The following is a 22,698-nucleotide window of genomic DNA, read 5'->3' as shown; positions in this document are numbered from 1 at the left end:
CTCATAAATATTTAACCACAATCAGTTGGAGATAAATCTAACTGTTTATCCACACTCATCAGAATGTTCAATTTTAACCTACTCTGAATTCTATCTTAGGTCTGGTCACTTTTGTCTTTATATTCCCAGAGGCCTAGCACATGGCAATCACTGAATAAAAGCTTGATGATTGACTGATATTCTCCAGGAGATGGTAGATATATCTGAAAGCTCAGGCTGGCAGAGCACCTTCTTGCATCTCTTTTCTCTTCTGGAAAAGAATTTGGAATCACACTAAAAAAAAGTCACTAAACTATACAAAACTCCGTGATCCAATGATATCACTGCTATAAAGGTAAAAAACAAAGGAAAAGGCACATGTGCAAACATATTCAGAGTAGTACCTTTTGTGCCTGAAAAAAACTGAAAGTACATGCCTATTTATTGAGGAATGGTTGAAAAACTATAGTATAGGAATGTAACAGAATATTTTTGTGTTGAGATTATTTCACTATGTTTTTCCTTCCCCAGCTGCTAGCAAGGTACCTGTCATAAGCAGGCATTTAATAAATGTGTTGACAAACTGATTGATGAGAAACAATGAATATGAATAATTTAAACAAATTTGGAAGACTTGCATGAATGGATGCAGAGCAGAGTAAGTAGAACCAAGATGGGAATGTATATAATGACCAAAAGAATGTAAAGGAAAACTACATTGAAAGCTTCAGACCTCTGACCAATGCAATGACTGATTCTGATCTCGGAGGAAGGGTGATGAAGCATTCCTTCATCCTCTAGGCTAAGAGGTATTCAGCACAGGAAGGTAAAAGCTGAGACATGAGATGTCAGACCTCGCCAATGGATTGCTCATTTTGCTAACTATACTTCTTTAATACTGCCTTAGGTTTTATGTGTTTTTGGTCAAGGAAGGCATCAGAAAGTGAAAATGATTTTTTAAAAAAATCAATTAAGATATTTAGAAAAAAAGAAATTATTTCCCTTTGGAAGGTAAATAGACATCAAACAATGTTCTTGAAAGTTCCCTTTCCAACTCACAATTTCCTCTTTTAAAAATGTTCATAGGCTTATAGATTTAGAGCTAGAAGGGACTTCAGAGATCAAGATTAACCTTTTCATTTTATAGCTGAGAAAACTCAGGCAAATAGAGGGTGACTCAGCCAGTGTCACACAGCAATTAAATGTCCGAAGCAGGGTTCAAACCCAGGTCTTCATGATGGACTTATATCCAATTCTCTACTCACTCCAAGCACTGCATCTCTCAGGCATGTTAGAGTAAGTGCTTTTAGAATGGATTTTAGTAACTTTCATGCTATTAAAACTACCAATTTAGAAACCTGACACAGTAATTAACTAAAGGGGTTCTTAACCTTAACAAGCCTATGACCTTCTTTTAAAAAGATATCTTGATAACTGTAATTGAATATAATTGATTTTCTTTGTAATTCCATGTGTGATTGTATGCATTAAAAAACAAAAAAGGAGCTAAAAACTGTGCCAGAGGTCTAAGAAAGAAAAAAAGGTTAAGAATCTCTGAATTAAAGGGAGTTTTTTTAGGCCAGTAGCCTAAAAGTTAACTCTACTTATAATAGTAACCTAACTAATTTCTGAGGAATATTTTCTTTTCAAACAGGGAGAAACAGTCTGCAATTTGATAAACAGGAAAAAAGGAAAGTCAGAAACTGGTATGGTGGAAGACAAATAACATGCACATAACTAATTAGGAAGTAATAGTTTAGTTTCAATAATTATTTTCTGAATAATATTCAGGCTGCCACAAAATGTAATGAAACAAGCATTGAATTTTATAAGGTACATGAAACATGATACCTGAGTTCAAATACTGCCTTTTCCATTTACAACCTATGTGATCTTCAGCAAGCCACTAATTGTCTTTTAGCCCCAGAAGACTTCTGAGCTTCCTTCCAGCTCAAAATCTGACGATTCTTTTATTGTTTCTTCTAAATTAAGGCTTTGTAGTGAATTCATTGTTGGATGATTCTATTTCTATCAAGAAACTTATTTCTATCAAGATCAGTTAAGTCTTTGTATTCTATTTACTGTCAAATGTTTCTATTACCATCAGGAAAGAATATCCATACAGTACAGTCACTTTTACTGGGGAGTTCTAAAATAAATGAAAATCACATATAGCACAAATTCTCCTCTGTGCAGTTTTCCAAAGTGATCAGCTGCTGTCATAAGTTAACATAGGTAAGAGCTTTGCAAAACTTAAAGCACTATGTTAGCTACTACTATTCTTACTAGTATTATTATCTTAATATTCTTACTGGGCAGCTTAGGTGGTGCAGTGGATAGAGCTCTGGGCTTGGAATCAGGAAGACCCATCTTCCTGAGTTCAAATCTGACCTCAGCCATTTACTAGCTGTGTCACCCTGGGCAAGTCATTTAACCCTATTTTTCTCATTTTCCTGTCTGCAAAATGAGCTGGAGAAGGAAATGGCAAACTACTCCAGTACCTTTGCCAAGAAAACCTCAAAATAGGGTCAAGAAAAGAAATATGCCTGAAACAGCTCATCAACAACACCATTCTTACTACTATGTTTGAACAATGTAGATAAGGGAAATCAGTAAGGCTACTTCCTAACTTCTAACTTTAGGATGAGAACTGTGTCTAAGGGCTGGGTTGAAGAATTCTAGCATGTAACCTCCTGCTCCCTCCCAACTTAAATAGGTCAAATGAAGAGAAAAATAACAAAAGGAGAGAAAGGAAATAAATCCACACAATGCAATTCTTACAGGAAAAAAAAAAAACAAAAACAGAAGGCAACATCGTGATGTCAGATGGCTATCTGTGCCCTATGTTCTGAGTTCCCACTTTCTCCCCTAAACAGAAACTGCATACCTATTCAATGGAAAGCTCTTCTGGAAAGCACTTTACCAATCATTGCACAGAAGGCTCTGAACTATATCTAATCCTGGTACAGATGGTCAAGAAGAATTCATGATCTAGGAAGTGCTAAATTCCATCTGATAGCACAGGCAGTTACAATACTTAGTTATGATGGAAGAGCCATGGGTTCAAAGAACATCTAAGGCTGCTCAGAATATATACAGAATGTATTTCTGCCCATAATCTTCATGGCACAGAAGAATTCCACATCTTTCATAGATAGTACTCATAAGACTGAGAGGGAGAACGGTGGCAGCATCAGCTAATGCTCATCAGTGCTGTGTGGATAAGGTAGGCTAAAAAAGCAGGTGGCTCTTATTCATAAGCAAATGGAATTTTTCTCTGAAATTTACAAGCTCCAAAATTCCTTCTGATGACACTGATTTCCAATGATTCCTGGAACTACACTTGACAAACCAAGAAATGCTCCCGTTACGCTCCTTTTTAATCCTTCCTGTTCTTAGTGGATGAATTTCCCTGCAAAAGACCACACCTTAGACCCTGTAATGGCCTTTTCTTGGTACTTCTCACTGAGCTTGAAAAGTAGCAGGCTGGCAAGGCAGGCAACTGAAGGAAAACCAAAATGCAAACATAGCTAAATAATCTTCACAATCCTCTGTCTGATATTCTCAAAATGCTAATTGGGATACAATTATTAAAAGAATCCCAGAAATCTCTTTAAACAAAATTGTTGAAAAAGCTTTTCCATTACAACTGATCAGGTCAAAAATTCTTTGGTGTACTTTAACTTAACTACTTCATACTAACCTCTCTGACTTCCACAAGGTGGTCAGGTTGCAACTGAGTTCTTTTGCCCATGGACTGCAGTTTGGAATGTCCAACATTAAAAAGAGAAATGGCATTCTGACTCGGTCTCCTCTGTGAACCAGGAGAGTTACCACTACCTTGAGATGCAAGTGAGAAGCTCCGAGACTTCAGAGGAGGATTATTCTGTTAGATAAGCAAAGCAAAATATTTTTAAACCAAAAAAGTCCTCAAAATCTAACTCCACCATGTATACATATAGAATTTATTCATGTAAAATACTTCAGAATTACAAAAAAAAATTTTGTGGATAGCACAACTTAAGGCACCCAAAATGGAAGCCCCATACTGGTCCAGATATATTGGCCATATTCTTCTTTACCCACCCCAACTCTGGCTCAAGTAAAACCCAAATCTGGAATATAATTGATGCTTCTTTTCACTACATATGTTTTTTATTCCCTCTTTTCAAAGAGAACTAATTTTAGGAGTAAGGGCTATATTTGGAAATTGCCTATATTCAAACCAAAACAGTAAGTTTTATTACAACATCCTACAGTGAGTTGGCAATTGGAAAAAAAGGGGGGAAATGGAGAAGGCAAAAATCTAGGATCATAGACTCACAGTCCAATTTTGTAAATCATTATGCTTTTTAATTTTAGCTCTACAATTACTGGTGTTAACAGGAAGAAATGTCAAATTTAAAGAATCAACATCTTCTCTTCAACCACCATACCTGAAGAAAATAATATGTTCAGGAATACAAAATCTAAACGAACATTTTTTTCAAATGTTAATGAATATTTCTTCATGGAATATTCCAACTTTCTGATCACTGATTACATCAACGTCTTAGAAGAATGAAAATATTTATGCTTTTTTCTGAAGGCTAGACTGGAGGACTACAAATTATAAACTTGTTTTGACATTACTATGAAAAACTTCTAGAAGAGGATGAAAAGTACACATTCTAGACTAAGTTATTCTAGACTAAAGTTATTCCCTAAGTGTGTTTATCTTTCAATACATTTCCTTTTTCATTCTTCTCAGATTGTTACCTTTCAATTAGATATAAATATTACTAAATGATTCACATTTCAAGTATGCTGAGACCCTTCAAAAACATATTCTTTCACTATTTTCATCAATTAATATTACAATCCAATTCACATACCTTTCCAATAGCTTCTGTGTGATGTTGTGTACATATCTGAAGTCTGCTAACCCAATGCTGTCGTTCTTTAGCATCTGTGGCTAATAAAGACAACCTAGAAGTTATTTACTTTTAAATCTGTCTCTGAAATTTAATCAACACTTGATCGTCTATAACACTGAAGGAAGAGTTTAAATGACTAACTGAAAACCAAAAGTTTATCCTCAAATTCCAAAAACAGTCATCCCTGACAAGGCGGAAGAGTAAAGCTGAAGCCCACCAACCTAGCTAGACATTGCTGTGTATATAGGAAGTAATTCTGAACATACACAGATATTATACTGAGTAGATAAGCCACATGTAGAGAAAACAGGATTTGGCTACAAACTATGTAATTTTTCTTAGGAAAAATCTTCTCTTTGAAAGACATTTAAAAAAAATCAAATAGGAATTTTGCATTAAACAAAGTAGCTTAAAATATTTGGTGATACTATGCCTTCAGATCTCAGATAATACATTCAACTAGGACAACCTAATTACTGTGTTAAATACACACCTGATGTGTATCTAAGGAAAACACAAACTACTCCCAAATGAAAAGTTATTAAAAGTAAGATTTATGTCTAATTTTTTAAAACCACGTGTATTCAAATTATGCATATTAGTCATAGGGTAAGAGAGTGAAGGCTAACAGCTCAGATCACTGAAAGGATGGTGTATTTACTTAGGATAAACATAAAAAATACTGAAAAGGAATTCTATTTTAATGCATTTCTCAATAAGCAGGATATTATTTAGTAAAAAATATCATTACAAAAGCTTCTAGGGGAAAAGCCATTGCTACATATGACATGCTTGGTTCAATGACCATTTGGGGTAAAGTGGTTCATTCTTAGGAAGATTTTATAAACTCATTAAATATCATTATTCAACACATAAATTCAGTTCAGGGAGAAGCTCAGAATTTTGTGTTCTTCCCACTGATAGCTTGATAATTCATTAATTTCTGTTCTCCAAAAGACAAAGGAAAACAAACAAAAAAGAGGCACCAAACCAAAGTAACAAAGTAGGAGTGGTCTCAAGTGAAAAAGAAAAAACACCACATTAATTTTCACTTTAAGAACTCATATCATACCTCTGAGTTTATATTGCTCCCCGCTGGCAGCATTTACAGTGAAGGTATGAGAGTCCTCATCACTGGGGGATATTACAGCTCCAGCTAGATGCAAAGTACCTCTGGGCTTCTGATTTCTAGATTGTTCATTCACAAAGTACTCCAATAGTCCAGCTTCATTATTTAAAACGAAAAACCTATAATGATGAGGAATCTGGGTTTTTAAACATTCAAAGCTTCTCTATAAAACCTCTTGTCTGTGTAGTTATAGAAAAGTATAATCCACTAACAGTAAGAAGTATTTGGGAAAAGATGGCTTCAAATTTCCCAACGGGGAAGGATACTAAATTAACATAGGTTGTGGATTCTTAAGCTATATGATAAAAAGAGCCAGGAAAGAATTGGGTAAAGAAGCAGTTAGCTAGGGCACGGCTGTCCAACCTTAGGTTATCTTAGGGCTGCCTTAAAATAAAATTTTAGGGTCCAACGGTCGCACCCAGAATAAAAAATACAGTACACTAATAGAAAGTGGGGGAACATGCGCCATCAATAAGACAGGTGAAGGCGAAAGCAAACACAAAACAACAAAGTGACAACACAACAGTATGAAGGTAAGTGCATAATGACTAGTCTGCATTTGTACAGACGGAACACATCCCACAGATCGATTGAAAATTCTGTGCAATATGGTCCGTCCAAAATACTGCTTAAAAACACCAAAGAAAATTAATATCAACGAGATTATTTATTAGTGACGGAATTAAAAAATCTAGTATGCATTCCATGCAAATTATTATTTTATTTTTTCGTTTGAAAAAATTAAAACCCACCAGCAGTCTGCATAAAATTGAACTGCAGGCCGTATTTTGGACAGCCCTGAGCTACACAAAGGTAGGAAGCAATAAGGATAGATTTTTAATAATTCTCCTGGCTAAGTGGTCAAAGAATGGGAATGAGGGTTCTCAAAAGAACTGGAAACCACTTAAAAAAATGTGAAAGTCTGCTCCAAATCATTAAAAAACAAATGCAAATCAAAATAACTGAGGTTTTGCTCAAACTCACCAAATGGGGAAAAAAGACAAAAGACTGAGAAACTGTCAATGCTAGAGAAGCTACGGGAAGACGAGCACACTAATTCACACTTGCCCAGGGTTACTAGTTATATAGCTCGTGAATGTCTCATGACCAAATCTGAACTCAAGTCTTCCTAATTTCAGGCCCAGCACTCTATCCACTGTGTCATCTAGCTGCCTCTGAGAAAGCTCTTATAAATATCAGGATATTCAGAGCAACACGTTTGTGGTAGCAAAGATCTGGAGAGAGTAGGTGGCCATAATAAATGCTTTATGGATTGATTTATTGACCAACTAGGAACAGAACCAAGAAAACTATACATATACACACACGCAAATACATATATACACACACGTTTATATGTATACATACCTATGTATATATAAAAAGTAGGTGACAACATAAACAAAGAATAAAATAAAACAGAATGCTATATAATTATAATCAATTTCCAGAAAAGAGCTGAAAAAATTTACCTCCCTCCCCTTCAATACAGATGGAATATAGATATGGAATATTATGGATAAGGAAAATTGTATATATTGTCAGATATTGTCAATGTGTTAGTTGGTTGTGCCAACCTGTCCAAATTTTTTCCCCCAATTTCTTTTAAAATCTTTGTTACAAGGAATGGCTCTCTGTGGAGGGGAATATAAAAAAAGGCATCAATAAAAGTACTAATAAACATACACTAGAAATTTTTTTAAATTAAAACATTATCTGTGGCATATTGGTATTTATTTTATTACTGAGGTTGCATAAGTTACAGTAAAAAAGGCCAGTCTTTAAAGGCCAGTAATTTAAAGATCCTTGCTTAAGACACACACAAATGCTTTATCCCAGTACTAGTGAAAGGGACACTAGAAGAGACTGAGGACCGAGAATCATATTTAGACCAAGAAGAGACTTTAGAGACCCAACTCTTTAATTTTAAAGACAAAAAAAGAGGCCCAAAGAGAAAAATCACACAGTTAGGATTTGAACCCATGATCTTTTAAAGAATGATTTCTCTCCTAAATTCATCATAAAAGAGAGAAACTGCTGTCCAAAGAGATTCTGTGGCAGAAATTCAAGTTACAAGTTAAATGAGAACAATCCTTCTATTCACTGTAACATCCTCTGACACTGCTACCACTCTAATATAGGCCCTCATTACCTCACACCTGCATTACTGCAATAGATGGTGATATGTCTGCCTACCTTATGCCTCTCTGTTCCAATTCCTCTTCCACTGAGCCCCTAAAATGATTTTCCTAAAAGGCAAGACTGATCATATCACTGTCTAATTCAATAAACTCTAGTAGCTCACCATAGTTCTTCATAACCTAACTCCCTCTGATCTTTCCAATCTTCTTACACCTTCCTTCCCAACAAGTACTCTTCACTCCAGGGAGATGTTCACTGCTCAGCTCCAGGCATTTTCTCTGGCTGTCTACCGTGCCAGGAATGCTTTCTCTTCTGCTCCTAACTACTGACCTCTTGGCTTCCTTTAAGTCTCAACTAAAATTCTACCTCCTATGGCAAACCTTTTCCAACCCCCTTCATTCTGGGGCCTTCCCCATGTTAATTATTTTCTACTTATACTGTATACAGCTTGTTCAGTATATATTTATTTGCATGCTGTTCAGCTGTAAACTCCATGAAGGTAGGAACTATCTTTGGTAGTTTTTTGTATCTTTAGCACTTAGCACCATGCCTGGCACATAAAGACACCTAACAATTTTTGATAATTGATTATTGACAAAGAAACTGATTAAAGCTTTGCATTAGTTTAAAAAAAATTAGGATAAGAAAAAGTTCTAGTTCAAGTACTGGATTTGGAGTCATGAAGACCTGGTTGTTCAAATCTTCTCTGTGATGTGCAACTCATTAAGGTCATAAGTTATAAGATGGAACTTCTGACATCTATAAAATTACGGACCCAAAATAAAAGATCTCCAAAGTACTGATTTACCAGTTAAAAGACTAAATGAATTAAGAACTTGGCAATCATAAAACAGGCCAAGACTAGAGAAGACAAGAATTTAAAGTCAGAATATTTCAAATCCTGTTCTCTTTATACTACATTATGATGAAAATATAAATTAAGTTGAAATTCTATAGATGGGGGAGAGCAGAGAGATAATTTTAGAAAGAAGTAATTGGGGAAGGGGGTTTTTGTTCGCTGTCCAAAATCTGGCCAAAATAAGATGGAAACAGTCAAAAACACCCAAAGATGTACAGAGACACTGCATGTACTAGCAAATGAAGGGAAGAGGAAGAAGCAAATATTTGGAGAAGTAGTATGATGTAATGGAAAGAAAGGTACACTTCAACTCAGGAAACAATAAGGTTTAAATCCCATCTCTGAAACTTACTGATTGGGTAACCATGGATAAGTCATTTAACCTTTCTCAATAATAGTTTCCTCACCTATTACCAAAGGGCTATAAAAATGTGCATACCCTTTGACCCAGCAATACCACTTCTAGGGCTGTAACTCAAAGAGATCGCACAAATGGGAAATGGATCAGTACGTACAAAAATACTTATAGCAGCTCTTTTTGCAGTGGCAAAGAATTGGAAATCAAGGGGATGCCCATCAATTGGGGCATGGCTAAACAAACTGTGGTATATGAATGTAATGGAATACTATTGTGCTATAAGAAATGAGGAGGGGGCAGCTAGGTGGCACAGTGAGTAGAGCACCAGCCCTGGAGTCAGGAGGATCTTAGTTCAAATCTGGCTTAGACACTTGGCACATGTACTAGCTATGTGACCTTGGGCAAGTCACTTAACCCCAACTGCCCTGCCAAAAAACCAAAAAAAAAAAGAAATTAGGAGCATTATTATATCTTAATTATAAGAAATGAGAACTTCATAACCTGGAAAGACTTATATGAACTGATGCTGAGTGGGGGGAGCAGAACCAGGAAAACATTATACACGATTATAGACACATGGTATCTGTAAGGACTAACTTTGATAAACTTGGCTCTTCTCATCAATGCAAGGTTCAAAGACAGCTCCAAAAGACTTATGATGGAAAAAGCTATGGCCATCCAGAGAAAGAATTGTGGAGTCTGAATACAGATTGAGGCAAACTATTTGCCTTTTTTTTCCCCCTTTTTTGGTTTTGTTTCTTCTTTCTCATGATTCATTTCATTGGTTATAATTCTTCTTTACAATTTGATTATTGGGAAAGTAAGTCTAATGTGAAGGTATAAGTAGAACCTATATCGGATTACATGCTGTCTTGCGGGGGGGGGGGAGGGAGAGGAAATTTGGAACTCAAAAACTTGTGGAACTGAGTGTTGTAAACTAAAAATAAAAAAGAAATTAAAAAAAAGAAAAAAAATAAGTTTACTCATCTATAAAATAGGGAAAACTTACTTTGCTTGTTATAAGGTTTAAATGAAAATTTTTTTATGTAATCAATATATTATCTTGACAACAGATACTTTTCAAGTAACTCTCAAACAACCCCTCCTCCCCACACCCTGCAACAAAGTACATTCCCTAAAAATAGTATATTGATCACTAACAGAATTAATAAAAAAGAAGGATGTCCTTGAACTTTGATAGTATGTTACTAACACTGATTACATACTTGTCGTACTTAATTATGCATATGGTTCTTTTAGCTCTGCTTTATTCATTCAGCATCAACTTCATATAAATCTTTCCATATTTCCTCAAATTATTCATATTCTTCATTCCTTACAGTACAAAAATATTATATTATTATGTTACAATTTAAGTAATCACTGGGGAATCATTGGGCACATTTCTGTATCCAGCTTTTTGTTATCACAAATAATGCTTTTTCAATATCACTGATCAGAGTTATACTACAAAGAGATTGAAGAAAGAGGAAAAGGACCCATACACACAAAAGTTGCAGCAGCTTCTTTTGTGTCTGGCAAAGAACTGGAAACTGAGGGGGTGCCCATCATCTGGGGAGTGGCCGAATAAGTTATGGCATGTGAGTGCAATGCAATACCATTGTACTTTAATAAATGATGAAGGTGGATGGCTTCTGAAAAACTTGGGAAGATTTGTATGAAATCATGCAGAGTAAAATAAGCAAAACCAGGAGAACAACCTATAGAGTAACAGCAATCTTGTAAAGAAAATCAACTCTGAAAGACTTACTCTCAACACAATGACCCATCACAATGCTAAAGGATTTGTGATAGAACATGCTATTTACAGACAGAGAAATTATAGGATTCAGAGTGTAAAGTGAATCTTATTTTTTTTCTCTTTCTTGGGGTGGGAGGGTGGGGAGGCACAAAAAATGGTTAATGTGGAAATTTGTTTTCTTCACTATACATTATTTGTGATGGATGTTGGTTGTTTTTGCCTTCTCAACAGGTAGGGGAGGTGAGAAAGGAAGGGAGAGAATTTGGAACTGATTTTTAAAAAGTCTCTGTGCTTCAAAAAACAACACAAAACCCGAACCCCAAAATAATGTTTTTTTTGCAAACTTAAAGCACTATAAAAATGTCAGCTATATTAATTCCTGTGAAACTTCCTATGAAACTACCTACTGCCTCTTCTCTTTCCCTTCTCTGAACTTTCACAGACTTTCACATGTTTTATTAAAATTTCACCTTCCACCTGGTATTCTAGTTTTCTGTTCATGCCTATCTCCTCCAATAGACGGTAAGTTCCTTGGAGGCAAAAACCATGTCCACAAATTGTATCATCCATGTACTTAAATTGAATGCCTTATACGTACTAGGGACACACAAAAATATTTGCTGAAAAGATGAATGTGGGCTAGCATTTATAGATGTAAATTACTTTAGAAACCTTCCTAGGCGTTTTTCCTTTTTGTCTGAGAGTTCTATAGATGGCAAAGAAGAAAGTTTTAAATAAAAATCCTGTACTTGATCTATTTGGGAATAGCCAGCGGAATTGTTAAATAGCCTGAGCATAATTCTATCACAACAAATCTTTGCCTGGAAAAAACATAATGCAGGGGGTGACCTTTATTTGGAATCTTTAAAAAATCTATTTGGGCTGCAGAAGGGCTAAAAATATATGAGGACACATAATCCACACAGGAAGGAAAGCTTAAGTTAAAATGGGATATTCAATTCAGTCCCACTTTGATAAGAAGGAGGGGGAAGATCTCTGTCTCTCTCTCTCTCTCTCTCTAACCAATAAAAAAAAATTGGGTAGATACTTTTAAAAGCTGAATGATAAATAAATGGTGATTTTAATTATAATTATAAATATAATCTTAAATTATAATTTTCAAATGCTATGGAGAGATGCAACTCTTACCTTGAAGGAACTAATACAAGAAAATTAGGAAATTTTTGTAGGCAAAAGGCCTTTCAGAGAAAAAAGAAACTAGTAAATTAACATCTAGGATATTTTTCAGAAAGTGAATATCTAATCCTTAAATCATTTCTTCATATAGGAGCAAAAACTTTTTGATACTCAAGAAAAAATAAAATGATGTAAAAAGTTTCCCAAGCAATCTTCAAAAGAAGAAATGCAAATATAAACAGCCATATAAAACATCCATATGAATGAACAATCTAAGTATAATAAACGAAATATGAATTAAAGCAAGTCTGAAGCTTCACTTCTCACTCACTGGTTTGGCAAAGGAGACAAAACTGTAAATGTCAAGGAGACTACAGGAAGACAAACAGAGTAATGTACTGCTTCTGAAGCCATGAATTGGAATTCTTCTGGAGAATGATTTGGCATAATACTAGAAAAGTCAATATATTGTGTCTGTCAATGTCCTAGGCATCTATCTGAATGAGGTGAAAGACATAGGGAAAGATCCCCCTGTGTACAAAAATATTTATAGCAGTCCTTTGTGTGTGGCAGGAAAGAAGTGGAAACAAAGGGAGTGCCAATGGAATGACTGGATATTTAGTAGCATATGAATACAACAGAATATTAAAATTCTATGATAAGAATCAAATATAAATTGGAAGACTAATAACTGAAGTAAGGTAGCAGGATCAGGAAAACAATTTACAAAATGACTACAATAATGTAAAGCAAAACACTACTGAAAGATATCAGGCCTCTCGCAAACTTTAACTTCTTAAGATTGAAACTTCTTGGGTTTTTTTTTTTTTTTGGTTTTTTTTGGCAGGGCAATTGGGGTTAAGTGACTTGCTCAAGGTCACACAGCTAGTACATGTGTTAAGTGTCTGAGGCCGGATTTGAACTCAGGTCCTCTTGACTCCAGGGCTGGTGCTCTATTCACTGCACCACCTAGCTGCCCCCCAAGACCGAAACTTCCTAAAACTGAAAGTTGCACCCGCCCACCCCTCCCCTTTTTCTGGGTGGAGAAGTGGTGGATTCATTTAGAGTGTGACAGCCAACACTGCATTAGTGTGCCTATTTTTCTACAATCCTTCAACGTTGACTGTTGCCATTTTTGCCAATTTGCTGGGTATGAAGGTGCAGCCTCAAGGCTGTTTTGATTTGCATTTCTATTTTCAGAGATTTGGGGTATTTTTTCACGGTTATGAATACAGTGTAATTCTTTGATAAATGTTTGTTCAGATCCTTTAACCATTTATGTATTGAGAAATGGCTATTAAACACACACAGACACACACACAGACACACAGATACAGACACAGACACACACACACACACTCTATCTTGGATACCAAAACCTTATTAGGAAAATGTGATATAAAGATTTTTTTTTTCCTGTTTGACCACTTCCCTTACCTTAGGGGCATTAATTAATGTTCTCTGCAGAAGCTTTTCAGTTTCAAGTCATCAACGTTATCCATTCTATCTCTTGTAATTACTTCTATCTTTTGATTAAGAATACATTTCTTACCCGTAATTGTAAGAGGTATATGGTCTGCACCTCTTCTAATTTTTTGTAGTATGATCTCTCACATTAAGGTCATGTATCCATTTAGAATATATTGGGAGCGAGGTGTTGGAATGAGCCTAATTTCTGACAGACTGCCTTCCAGATTTCCCAGCAGTTTTTGTCAAGCAGGGAGTTTTTTCCAAGGTAATTTATGTTTTCCATTTTGTCAAAACACTGTTTCTACATCTCCCATGTCTGTTCCACTAATCTATCTTTATTTATCTATTCTTTAATTAATAACAGATAGTTTTCATGACTGCTGTTTTATAATATGGTTTAATATCTGGAAGTACTTATCCTTCCTCCTTACTTTTCATCATTTCTCTTGATATTCTAGATCTTTTTGTTATTTTTTTTATCAAGTTCTGTACAGTATCCTCCTGGTAATTTGACTGGTTTTGCACTAAAAGTGTAAATTAATTTTAGTAGTATGGTCATTTTTATTATATTGACATGGCCTAGCCATGCACACTGAATATTCCTCTACTTATTTAGGTTGTCCTTTATTTCGTTAAGGAGTACTTTGTAAACTGAATCTATACAAATCTTGTGTACTTTGGGAGGTTTATCTCCAGATATCTTATGTATTTTGTAATAATTTGGAATGGGTTTTCCCTTTCTATTACTGCTTCTTGTGTTTTGTTATTACAAAAAAAAAGTTGTGGATTTTCGAGCATGTATTTTGTGGCCTACAACTCTACTGAAGCTATTAAGTGACTCAATTAAGTTTTTGTGGGCAATATGCAATGTTGGAAAGGTAGACTGATAGGCACACTAATACCAATGTTGATGGAGCTGTGAAATGGTACAACCCTTTTGGAAAGCAATTTGGAATTATGCAAACAAAGTGACTAAAATGTCTATACCTTTTGAACCAGAGACTCCATTACTGAGTTTATATCCCAAGGAAGCCAGCAATAGGAAGAAAGTCCCCATATACTCCAAAATAATTATAGAAGCACTTTTTGTGTTAGCTAAGAATCGGAAACAAAGCATATACCTGTTAATTGGGAAATGGCTAAACAAATGGTAGTACATGAATGTAATAACTGTGCCACAAGAAATGCTGTGTGGGATGACTACAGAGAAGCATGGAAAAATCTACATGAAATGATGCAGAATAAAGTAAGGGGAGCCAAGAAAACAATATACATAGTAACTACAACAATGTAAATAGAAAGAAAAACACCAAAAAGTCAAAAGTAAAAATAACAAAAATATAAATAACAATTAGGACTTGAAAGAAGAGATATGAGAAGACATTCCCCCCAACCTACTGCTTTGTAGAGGAGGGAGGTCCACAGCTGTTACACATTGCATATTTTTGTACTTCTTTAATGCATCAATCAGTTGTACTGACTTTTTTTTTCTTCTCTACAAAATTATTTATTATGTGGCATTGTTCTCTGGTAGGGGGAGGAAGACAGATACAGGATATTATGGTGATAAGGGAAACTGAAATGTAGATAAAAATTACTTTTAATAAAGAACATGGGCTCCTTGAGAGCAGAGGCTGTTACTTTGCTATCTGAATCCTCATGGCTTGGCACATAATAAGCAGTGAAGAAATGCATTTTAGTTAATTCATAGGTCTGGAACTAGGAATAGTGAGACAAGGGTCAGTTGGTGACTTTGCACAGTCCTCCCTCACTCAAGTCAAAGCTGACTGCAAGTCATGTTATCATCTACCTGATGTTATGGTCCTCTTCAAGAGGGAAGGACAAACCACACTCTGTGAGTACTGAGCTGCCTGAATGGGGACCCAGCTGGCCAGTTCCAGTTGGGGAACTCAGCTCATACTCTCCTCTCTGGTCCTCTCCTTTCCTTTCCTCTCCCCTTACCTGAGGGTGTTCTGCCCAAAGGAAAGAATATTTTGATGGGCGAAAACTACCTACTTAACTTGGGGTTTACTGGCTAGATTTCTTTTTCAAAGACCAAGCAAGCCTTAAACCCAATTCACTCTGGATCTGGATTGGACAACAAAAGGGCACTGCTCAAGCACCACTTAATGGTTATTTTTTGGGCTGTCCTAACTCAGAGTGAATGTAAATAATAACTATTTCTCTTTTCGTCAGCAACCCTGAGGGTCTTCTCCTCCCAGCTTGATTTTTTTTTTTTAATTAAAGGGGCCAACCCTTGATTCATTTTGTAAAGAGACCTATTCACTGAATGGGTGAGAACTTGCAAAGACCTTAGCTTAAAAGGGCCAAGGTCTCCCACTGCATCCTGGGCCATCTCCTGACTGATATCAGGCCACTGGGCCCAAAAGGCTCTGGAGGAGAAAGTGAGGCTGGTGATTTTGCACAGCCCTCCCTCACTCAAATCAAAGTCAATTGCAAGTTATATCATCATCTCTCTTATGTCATGGTCCTCTTTGGTTTTTTTTTTTTGTTGTTGTTGTTTTTGGTTTTGGGGCTGGGCAACTGGGTTAAGTGACTTGCCCAAGGTCACACAGCTAGTACATGTGTCAAGTGTCTGAGGCTGAATTTGAACTCAGGTCCTCCTGACTCCAGGGCCAGTGCTCTACTCACTGTACCACCTAGCTGCTCCATCATGGTCCTCTTTGAGAATGAAGGACAAACCACAACTACAATTCTACTACAAGGGAGGATTCTAATTGGGAGGTGGGGGGGGGAGAGATATAAGGAGTTTTTCTGTTCTTTGTTTTCAAAAAAGGCCAAAGACATCACAGGGTGATGTCTTGACTTGTGTGTGAATTGGATTTAATTGAGGCCAAGTTGCACAATGTCATCAAGTCTTAATCTCCCAAAGTAGGTAGTGGCAAGACAAAAGTCAGGACAACTAGTGATGGCTCAGGGTGCAGTAGATGACCTTGGAATCTTCAAGGTCTGACCATGCTGTAAGCACTCCAAAGCACCTGCTTTAGCTGCTTTCATGGCCTCTGGAACAAACTGTACTTATCTGACCATTCTACTGGGAGAAGTCCTCACATGCTTGGGGTACACACCCCCCTAACTCTCTTGGGTCTGTGGACCTGATTTAGCCCATCTGCTGAGATGGTTTACCGGGGTGTGGCCACTGTGCATGCTACAGCATCTTCGAAACACAGGTGAGAGGTTAATGCCAGGTGGACACCAAAGGTGGATAAGCAGCCCTGAAAAGGGTTTGGCAAGCCCTCAAAACAAAGGTCCTAATCCTATACGGAGGAGTACAGTTACTGGAAAGTGACAGTGATGTTTTTTAAAAGCATAAGTAAGATATTTTTCTAATAATATCAAAGTTCCTCATCCCTGTGTCCAATTCAACAAGTACTGGGTCAGTATTGTGCTTGATAAGGTAGAGGAGGGAAGAAAATGGGAATGTTAAAAAAAAGGCAAGAAATTAGGATAAAACGAAAGTAGAGCAGAGACAATATATGGAAGCCCCTCACACTGGTCCAATAACAGTAAGTCATGGGAATGGGATTTGTTTAATGAACAAAATAGAAAAATAAGGTGATTTAAATATGAGGGTATGTAAGATAACAAATCAGGTTTATAATAATTATGTATCTATACACACACACATACATATCATACAATTTATGTTCAGTCATTTTCAGTTGCATCCAACTCTTCATGACCCCTTTTGGGGTTTTCTTGGCAAAGGTGCTGGAATGGTTTGCTATTTCCTTCTTCAGCTGATTTTACAGATGAGGAAACTGAGGCAAACAGGGTTAAGTAACTTGCCCAGGGTCACACAGCTAATAAGTATCTGAGGCCACATTTGAACTCAGGAAGATGAGTCTTCTTGACCTCAGGCCTAGCACTCTATCCACTGTCCTACCTACCTACTCCCAAGATAACTAATTGGAGAAAGGGAACATTAGACTTATACACACATACTCCAAGGAAAAAAAAATTTAAGAGAAAGCCCAGGTATAAGCACAAACAAGAATGGCAATTGTCACTTCTCTTTGTACTTCCTATCACAGGGCCTGCTCAAAATTTTGAGCCTTCTTTTTCTTTCTCAGTAAATGATTTCATATCTCTCTTTACTGAGAAATACAGGTATCATTACCTCAATTTCCCACCTCTTCACTTCAAAGTTTCTTTATATTTTCATTCATCTTATCCTATTTATCTCCTGTCTCAAAGGAAATGGTATCCTTCCTGAAGGCCCAACGTACTCAGAATCCTCTAAGATTTTGCTCTCTTGACCACCTTTTCCTCTAGTGTGTTGTTTTCCTTTGTACTCATTTCTTTTGCACTACCTGCAAACAATCTCAGAAAGCCACAAGTGAGCAGAACTGCTTACCTGCCTGCTAAAGATTTTTTATGAAGCTAGTATGAAGTGGGGTTAGAGTGTAGTCAAGGTAGATTGCTTGACTTTGAATCAGAAAGACCAGGGTTCAAATCTCACCTCAGCCTTGCCCTGCATCATCCTGAACAAGTCGCTTAACATCTCTGGGCCTCAGTTTCTTTAAGTGTAAAATGAGGGGGTTGTGCTCGATGAATTCTAGCCCTAACTCTAAGAGCTTATGATCCCATAAAACAGGAAAAATAAAAAAATCAGTTGAACCTGGCAACAAGGTTACTAAATTGGCGTGTATTTTCCTATCAGGGGTATAATATTCAAACTTCTGGCCCAACAGCTTGAGTTTCTGAAAGGTAAAACCAGGACAAAAAGGGAGCTAAGATTCATAGCCTATGACCAAGCCTTACAATCTAATCTTCTCACCTGGGGGTGGGTACCTTTTACCATCTTTACCTTATTTGTGTCAAGAGGATTACAAACTTCCACCTTCAGTTCAGCTAGCTCCATTCTATTCCCCCCTCCTTCTAGATTCTAGAATCTAGAAGCTCTTTCTCAAAGTGGTCCTGGGATAATTTGAATAAGTCCACCCAATACCTTGAAGGAAAATAGGGGAAGGTGGGATAAGAAAACCAGTAAGGAAGTAGTTCCTGAGCTACAAAACTCAAGGAGCTAAGGAGTGCTGATGGAGGGAGACAAAAAGTCTTAAATCTCCAAAAACCAGTGTAGGGTTGAAGACAAGAGTCTTTTAAAAAAACAGAGTAAGAAGGGAATAGCATCATAGCATCCCCAAGAGCCCTATGGCATGGTGCTATGGGACCAAGATGCAGGAGAAAAAGTTTTGTTTTGTTTTTTAATCAGAAGCTCTCTGGCCTAGGATATGTTTTTGAGCTGCAAACATACTCCCAAGTATTTACTGCATACATACTGGCCAGGGGCTAAAGAAGTGGTTCCTTAGTATAGGCAAGCAAAGCTCACCATCTGCTGGAGAGTTACACAACTGCAGAAATGTCTGCTAAGGGTCTAAGTCGTACAGCAAAGTTGTAGTGTCGATGAAGCCAAAGAAGGCTGACCTAAGCAAAGCAGCAAAGAAATCTTAGGAGAGTAACCAGCACCTGCTGGGAGACAAAGGTACAGGAGACAGAAAGGGGCCTTCCCCCTTGCAGGTGTACTATAAAACATGGGAACTATGTAGGGTCTTAACTCTCTATGGGATCAGATGCTAGTCTTTTCTGTGTCTATTAAGTTGTAAATAAGACTGTTTCATGTTTTGAGCCTTGTGAGAGTGAATGCTTATAAGAGAAGTTAGTGACAATTCTTGGGGGACACTACTGCTTCATATGAGGGGAACTATGAATCCGAAAAGTATATGTGGAAAGCAGGAACAGGAGAAAGCATCCAACTCAAGGGTTGTATGTGTCACTTAGATTTTAAAATTATTTTCTAATAACTTTTTGTAAGAATTTTTTTTTAAAGATTTAAATGGAGAGTAGGAAGCATTAACAATAAATCCAGCTGGTTATCCCAGATCTGAACCAAAGGAAGTTAGATGACTTTCTTCTCTAGGCTAGCTCCACAGAGGCCCTTTATTTAAAGTTTGTGAAAGAGATGCCTCCATCCCAATTTGACATAGCACAACGGACACATCACTGGGTCTGGAGTCAGAAAGTACTGAGTTCAAATATGACCTCAGAAACTAATTTTTCATCTGTCAGTTAATAAAAGGCAGTCGTTGATATAACATCTAATTCTAGCCACCAGTCATGTCTTATCAGGTACTAGATTTTCATAGTTTGCAGTGACACTTGCAGAATTTCTACCATTTCCTTGCATAATCTATATTTATTACTAAGTCTGGGCTCCTCAAGGATAAACCTTTTGTATTTTCAACTGGCAAAGACTTAGTCCTAAATTGCCATCATAATTCCACTAATTGTATCCTGTTTCCACAAACAAATATGTGTAAATGTGTCTTATCTGTGTTCTCCATAAGTCTACCACATGGGATCCCTTCTGATGTGCTAGGGACTTCTCACTTTTTCCCGATTTCACAAGGAAACTGGAATACTCAGACTGTCTACCTGTCACCCCTTGTCAGGTGACCAGCCCATTTTCTCCTCCTATCAAAATTTACCTGATATCTTCTACTCTTGTGCCTTTTTTAAAATCCTCAATTATTATTTGCTGAGGCCTGCTCACATTTACCACATAACTCTCCACCGCCCTCTGCACTTTCAATTCTTTGGAGAATAATGTGTTAAGCCTGGCAGACACACCACAATACTAGTAGAATATTATACGAGTCTTCGTTGGCAATACATTGTAGCTTATGTGCACCCATCATATGTTCATTTCATTAGCCCTTGGGGTCATCAGAAATTTTGATCCTTTGGAGATTGTTCTAGTTTTCTATTTCCAATAATATGAGAATTTTTTGGGGGGGGGGTTCATAGTGATTTCTTCAATGGGAGAAATTTCTGGTGCCAACTGCGCCCTGCCCCCCAACCATGATAGAGGTCAGCAATTCATCTCTAACCTACAGTGTTAAAAGAGTTCCCTACGGCACTAAGCAGTTTATGTGACTTGTCTATGATCACACAGTTAGTATATTTCAAAGGCAGAACCTGAATCTTCTTGACTTCAAGACCAACATTCTGTCTTGTGCACACTGACCCTCATCAGAAGACTACAGATATGTTTTTGTTTCGGAGAAACTTTGGGATACTTAAGTACTACACAATCTTCCTAATGCAATCCAGTCCACATACTTCTTCCCACTTAATTGAGCCCGACTCTAGTCCATCAGCAATGTCTACCTAACATATACCTACTTACAGACCAGCTCAATTATAACCTTAAGGATAGGCTTTCTTTATTTGCTTCCTTTTTCCCAAAATTGGGGGGTGAGATATAATAATGAAACTAATTTGTGAGTACCTGTAGTGTTCCAGGATTTGATGTGATCAGCACAATTATTCATAGGATTAAGAATATCAAGGAAATCAATGAAAAAAAATGTGAAGGAAGGTGGCCTAGCAATACCAGATCTCAAATTGAATTACAAGCCAGTAATCATCAAAACAATCTGGTACTGGCTAAGAAACAGAGTGGTAGATCAGTGGAATAGATTGGATACTCGATATACAGTAGTAAATGACCACAGCAATCTAATGTTTCATAAAGTCAAAGATCCAAGCTTTTGGGACAAGAGCTCACTGACAAAAATTGCTGGGAAAACTGGAAAGCAATTCTGCAGAAACTAGGTATAGACCAACATCTCACACCCTATGCCAAGATAAGATCAAAAGGTGATACCATAAGTAAGTTAGGGGAGTATGGAATAGTTCACCTGTTAGATCTATAGATAAGGGAAGAATTTAGGACCGAACGAGATAGAGAAGCATTGCAGGACATAAAATGGATAATTCTGATTAAATTTAAAAGGTTTTGCGCAAATAAAATCAACACAGCCAATATTAGAAGGAAAGTAGAAAACTGGGGGAAAAAATGTCTACCACAAGTGTCTCTGACAAAGGCCTCATTTTTCAAATATACAGGGAACCAAGTCAAATTTGTGAGAATATGAGCCATTCCGCAACTGATAAATGGTCAAAGGATATAAACAGGCAGTTTTCAGAAGAAAAAAATCAAAACTATCCATAGTCATTTAGAATATCAATAGCTAAATTAATGTTTATAGATGCCCAAAAACCTGATTCTTAGTAGCTTCTGCATACCTTTCCACTGTTACTACAGAAGCAAAAGGGAATGCACATCTTTAAGAACAATTTTCTATTTTCCTTTGTTTCATGGGTTTCCAAGGCCAAAAGAATTATCATTTAGTATCAGCTTATTGGTGAAAAATTTTCCATACTTGAGTAAGCTATTCCTTAAGCCCTAGATACAGTCTGTCACTAGGACTTTACTTGAAATTGGCCCAAAGTGACAAAACCTGCCAGAACTTGTACTCCACTGAGAAGCCAGGTTCACTGCAATAACAACAACAGCTAACATTTACATGGCATTCACTGTGTGCCACATTATACCACTATGAGGCACTGGATAAGGATTCTTATGGAGTAACAAAGATAGTTTAGGAAAACTATGAGATTATACAGTTTTGAAAATGTAACCTTCTAGGAAGAAAATTTTAATAGTAGTAGACTAGACCCTTCAATTAACACCAGAAAACTTCTCTTGAAGCTGCTGTACTGATAATGTATTTTTGCTTAATTTAAGATCTTCCCCATCCATTAATAGGCCCATGTGACCTGCTTAAGTCACATGGAAGTCTGTCACGTGATAGAAGGAGCTTGCTGTGAAACAGGAAAGGGTGGAGCAGGAAGGAAGTGAAGTGAGAGTAGTTAGGGCTGAGGCAGAGAGAGGAGGCAAACTAGCTGAGCTGTGAGTGTGTGTTTATGGGATGGAGCTGCTCTCTGCATTGTTATTGTGTATTAACTTCTTTGTTGCTATGATGGATTTGGTCTTGTCTTCTATATGGAAAGTCTGTGATATTTTGAGATTCAGAACTATGACAGCATATTCATAGTTGCTGTCGGCACCGTGAACAC

At 36.9% G+C, this 22,698-nt stretch overlaps 1 protein-coding gene across 2 annotated transcripts in view; it reads right to left on the bottom strand.

Moving 5' to 3' along the window:
• Positions 1–22,698, bottom strand: part of OSBPL11 (oxysterol binding protein like 11) — a 103,799-nt gene that overhangs the window by 51,518 nt on the left and 29,583 nt on the right. For both annotated transcript variants that reach the window (XM_036746178.1, XM_036746179.1), the window contains exons 3-5: positions 5,968–6,143; positions 4,854–4,933; positions 3,683–3,865 (exon numbers count right to left, since the gene is read on the bottom strand). In XM_036746178.1, the coding sequence (XP_036602073.1) occupies positions 3,683–3,865; positions 4,854–4,933; positions 5,968–6,143 (439 nt within the window). The remainder of the gene's footprint in view (positions 1–3,682; positions 3,866–4,853; positions 4,934–5,967; positions 6,144–22,698) is intronic.

Source organism: Trichosurus vulpecula, chromosome 2 (genome assembly GCF_011100635.1).
Source record: "Trichosurus vulpecula isolate mTriVul1 chromosome 2, mTriVul1.pri, whole genome shotgun sequence".
In the NCBI taxonomy this organism is placed as follows: Eukaryota; Metazoa; Chordata; class Mammalia; order Diprotodontia; family Phalangeridae; genus Trichosurus; species Trichosurus vulpecula.
The sequence above is the reverse complement of the archived record's forward strand: the minus strand, read 5'-3'. Positions and strand labels throughout refer to the sequence as shown.